Genomic DNA, 4,654 nt, shown 5'->3' with positions numbered 1-4,654 from the left:
TTTATAAAATAGGAAAAGTAGTAGATGGTGGTAGAATAAAAACATATAATAGAGTGGCTTTAAACATATAAAATTGATCTTCAAAGATATGATCAAAATGAAGACAGCATCACAGAGTGTGTATGTGAGAGAGAAGAGAGATGGAGGGAGGGAGGGAGAGAAGAGAGCTCTGCACTTGTCTTGTGGCTCATGTTCTTGTTTCCTTGTTTTCTTTGTTGATTTTATCAGAGTTGTTGTAGACAAACTGTCAGGGATGAGAAACAGAACATCAGTGACATACTTCATTCTCCTGGGTCTGACAGATGACCCTGAGCTTCAGGTTGTGATTTTCTTTTTTCTGTTTCTCACATATGTACTGAGCATTACTGGAAATCTAACAATCATCACACTCACTCTGCTGGATTCCCACCTCAAGACCCCCATGTATTTCTTCCTCAGGAATTTCTCCTTCTTGGAAATTTCATTTACTTCTGTCTGTAACCCTAGGTTTTTGGTCAGCATCCTAACTGGAGACAAATCAATCTCCTATAATGCTTGTGCTGCCCAACTATTTTTCTTTATTTTCCTTGGCTCAACAGAGTTTTTCCTTCTGGCATCCATGTCCTATGATCGCTATGTGGCTATCTGCAAGCCCCTCCACTATGTAACTATCATCAGTAACAAGATTTGCTACCAGCTCATCATCAGCTCCTGGCTGGCTGGCTTCTTGGTAATTTTTCCACCATTGGCCATGGGCTTAGAGCTAGATTTCTGTGATTCCAACATTATTGACCACTTCACATGTGACTCTGCTCCTTTGCTCCAAATCTCCTGCACAGACACAAGCACTCTAGAGCTCATGAGCTTTATATTGGCTTTGATCACGCTTATGACTACGCTGATGCTGATAGTTCTCTCTTACATCTATATCCTCAGAACTATTCTGAAATTTCCTTCAAACAAACAAAGAAAAAAGGCCTTCTCAACCTGCTCCTCACACATGATTGTTGTCTCCATATCCTACGGAAGCTGCATCTTCATGTATGTGAAAACATCTGCCAAGGCTGGAGTTGCTTTGACAAAGGGGGTAGCTATGCTCAACACTTCTGTAGCCCCCATGCTGAATCCGTTTATCTATACTTTAAGGAACCAGCAGGTGAAAGACGCATTTAAGGATCTTGTGAGAAAGGTACTTGCCTCAAAAAACACTGATCTGATATAGATTGCAAATGAAACATGGAACGATTTCAACCATAAAACTAACGAACATGTCCCTGTTTTAGTTCATCTCAGAAACAAAATGTATGCTACCCTTAAAGCATTTACTGTGCTCATGTTACAATTCACTTAATGAATTTATGAGCAAAATCATTATGAGATGGTTTCTAACTTTATAGGATAAAAATTAGAAATGAAGTAATTTTGAATTACAGCTTATGTATTTCAAGTAATACTTATATCCATTACATCATTCATAGTTTTGGAAAGATTAAGACATCAAACCTCCTTGTTAATTCATGTATGTTATGAAAATATATGCATATACATTTATGTGTCTGTATTTGTATATACATGTATACCATGACATTTTATTTTTGTGGTGTTAGAGAATGAATGTATTACACTTTAATAGCTGTTGTTATCATTTCTTAAATGAGACACAGAAGAAATTTAGTAATATGATATGGAAATAACCCATTTATAATCAATACATTGAAAGTATGAAGTTCTCAAAAATGAAAAGGAAAACAAAATAAAATGCTAAAGGAAAAGGGAGATATTCACTTTTATACTGAACATGAAACTTAATTTACAACTTACTTAAAGTTCCAAAATAGAATTCTATCTATGGTCATAATAGAAAAATCATCAGAAAAAATATTTATTTTTTCAAGTTATTGTTTGTAGAATTTTTTATATTTGTTGTGAATCTAAGTATTATTTATAGTGGTTTAAATAGCAAAAACTGAAGTACAGCTTTAAGAATAATTTCACTGATTATTTTTCTCATGGGGTGGAAAGGAAGTAGTGAAGGTGATAAAATTAAATTTCAATTAAAAATATTAGAAAAATAATTTCCTGCTTGCCAAACTTTCCAATTACAACTATTACTCTAATAAATGGACAATAACATATTTTTATTAAAAAAAAATCTTAAAAGAGGGACCAACCTGTGTCTCTGGACTAACCCTCTCTGGAAACTTCTCTCACCAAAGGGAGTGACAGTCATCTATATCTGAACTGCGTCCTTGCCAATTTTCTTGTCTTCGTTTTAGGTGTCTCAGTCTAATTTTGACAACATTTGTTCATTGCAGTGTATCAAAAATATTGGTTACCAAATAAACTTTGCAAATAAACACGGGTGAAGGCAAACACAATCTGGATGATTGAAAATGTAAGAAAGATGCGGACGATGTAGGAATTCCTGCTTAGCTGAGGAGGTGGGAAGAGTGGATCTGGTACACCAGGACTTGCTGTGCACTGCTCTTGCAGCTTCTCTTGCTTCCTGTTCTTTATTGTTTTAATTTTGCCTTTAGGTTGTAATAAGTTTTACACTTCTCTCTTCTCTTTCCTCCCTCCCAAACTTTCCATATACCCCTCTCCATTCTTAATCAAATTTGTTGTCTATTTTCACAATTTTTATTGTACGCATCCATATGTAAGTATAGACACACACACACACACACACACACACACACACACACACACACACACACATATATATATCCCCTGCTCAATCCGTGCAACGTTACATGCATGCATGTTTTCAGGGATGACCATTTGTCACTAGATAACAAAGAGGTGTGCTCTTCCCCGGGGGATTACCTCTTCTCCTGTGCCCAGCTTTACTAAATTGGTTATAGTTGAAGCCTCCTGGTTTGTCCCCATCCACTTTGGCATACCCATTGGTATCATTCTTGTTGAGCTCATTTTTGGTTATCATGCTGGTGAGAGTACATGAGCTTAGCTTCTGATCTCACAGCAAACTACCCAGTCCTCTGGTCTCTGCAATCTTTCTACTCACTCTTTCATGATGCACCCTGGGCCTTAGGTATGGGAGATTCTTTCATATGGCTCTATTTGGGCTGGGCTACATTCTGTTTTTGTTGTACAATATTTTCATAACTGCTGCTTTTCTTCCATCAAGCATAAGAGGTAATCTATTACAAATAGATAGTTCCATATAGACCGCAATGCTCACACTTTTATATTGTTCACACTTTTTAACAGCTGTATTGAGGCATAAATGATATATAAGAAAGTCTACATAGTTAAGATATAATTGTACATGATTTGCTGCATGTAAACATCCATGCAAGCATTAGCACGGTCAAGATAATAAACAGCTACTGCTACAAAATTTCTTCTTTCCCTTTTTTGTTATTAGTTTTTTTTAAAAATTGATTTATATGCTTAGCAATAAATATACTCCTCTCACAAGATTAAATATACAATATAATGGTGTCAATTGTAAGCATAGTGTTACAGAGTATATCTATCTAGAAATTATTCATCTGTCATGATTGAAAATTTAAATAGCAGATCCACATTCCACCAACTCTCCATCCATACAGAGCAACCAGCATTCAACTCTCTGGGTTTGAATATATTCATTGGTGTATGTTTATGGAGAAGTGCAGTGTCATTCTAGAGCAGGCCTACTTGATTTTATATAGTGTTTCCAAGTTCATCTATGCTATATCATATGGCAATATTTCCCTATTGTTTTATACTGAAAAGTATCCAAATAACACCCAATACATATGACACATTTTATTTATCCACTAACTGCTCAATGAACACTTAAGTTGTTTGCACATCTTGACTCTTGTGAAGGATGATGTATGGGGCATACAGGTATGTCCTGAGAATTCAGGTAGGAATTCTGAATACATATCCAAAGATGTTATAACTACATCATTAATAGCTCTACTTTTAAAATGGCCTATGCACTCATTCATCATTCATTCGTTCATTCATTCATGTGTATGTTTCAGTGTATATAGTGGGAAATTACCAATACGGAGTCAGGTAGAAATATAAGGGTATTTAATAGGGAAAAGCTTTACTTACAGAGCGACCTAGTCAGCCAGCCTTGCAGCAGTCTGTACTGCAAGTACAAAAGTGAAACTGAAAGAGAAAATGCAGTCCCCTCAAAATCTCACTCTACGTCACCCTGACCATGCCCTCGCAAGCGTGGTCAGGCACACCTGTAGCCAGCCCCTAAGTAGGCGTGGCTACAGCTTCCCCTACAAGTGTGTGTGTGTGTGTGTGTGTGTGTGTGTGTGTGTGTGTGTGTGTGTGTGTGTGTGTGTGTGTGTTCATGTTGATACAACACAGGTACAAGCTCTGTAGTTACCATTTACAAGTCTGAAATATTGATGACACCAGTTACCATTCTTTGGAATTCAGATATTTTTCAGGCATACATAAGAAATTATACTGTCCTTAATTCTTAAATTTTCTGTTATGTACAAATATCTACAGAAATAAAAATATTAAATGAAAGTAAAGCTCCTTCTAATGCATATCAAAAACCTTCAAGAGTCAGCAAAGATGTATCAAATGTATACAGCTCTTACTAGAGGTTTATTCAATCATTATTGTTGGCAGGGAACAATGGTGTGCATGCCACAGTGTAGCTGTGAAGGCTGAAGGCAGATTTGTGAAGCAC

General features: G+C 36.3%; 1 protein-coding gene across 1 annotated transcript; it reads left to right on the top strand.

The window, feature by feature from the left end:
* The first annotated feature begins 229 nt into the window (after positions 1-229).
* Positions 230-1,201, top strand: LOC100756688 (olfactory receptor 6C76). Its single transcript, XM_027391840.2, has one exon. The coding sequence runs from the start codon at positions 254-256 to the stop codon at positions 1,199-1,201; it is 948 nt and encodes a 315-aa protein (XP_027247641.2). The 5' UTR covers positions 230-253.
* The last annotated feature ends 3,453 nt before the right edge of the window (positions 1,202-4,654 follow it).

This window comes from Cricetulus griseus, assembly GCF_003668045.3.
Source record: "Cricetulus griseus strain 17A/GY chromosome 1 unlocalized genomic scaffold, alternate assembly CriGri-PICRH-1.0 chr1_0, whole genome shotgun sequence".
Classification (NCBI taxonomy): domain Eukaryota; kingdom Metazoa; phylum Chordata; class Mammalia; order Rodentia; family Cricetidae; genus Cricetulus; species Cricetulus griseus.
The sequence above is the reverse complement of the archived record's forward strand: the minus strand, read 5'-3'. Positions and strand labels throughout refer to the sequence as shown.

Coding starts and splice junctions, on each gene's coding strand:
- LOC100756688 (XM_027391840.2), top strand. CDS start 254: ATGAGAAACAGAACATCAGTGACATACTTCATTCTCCTGGGTCTGACA.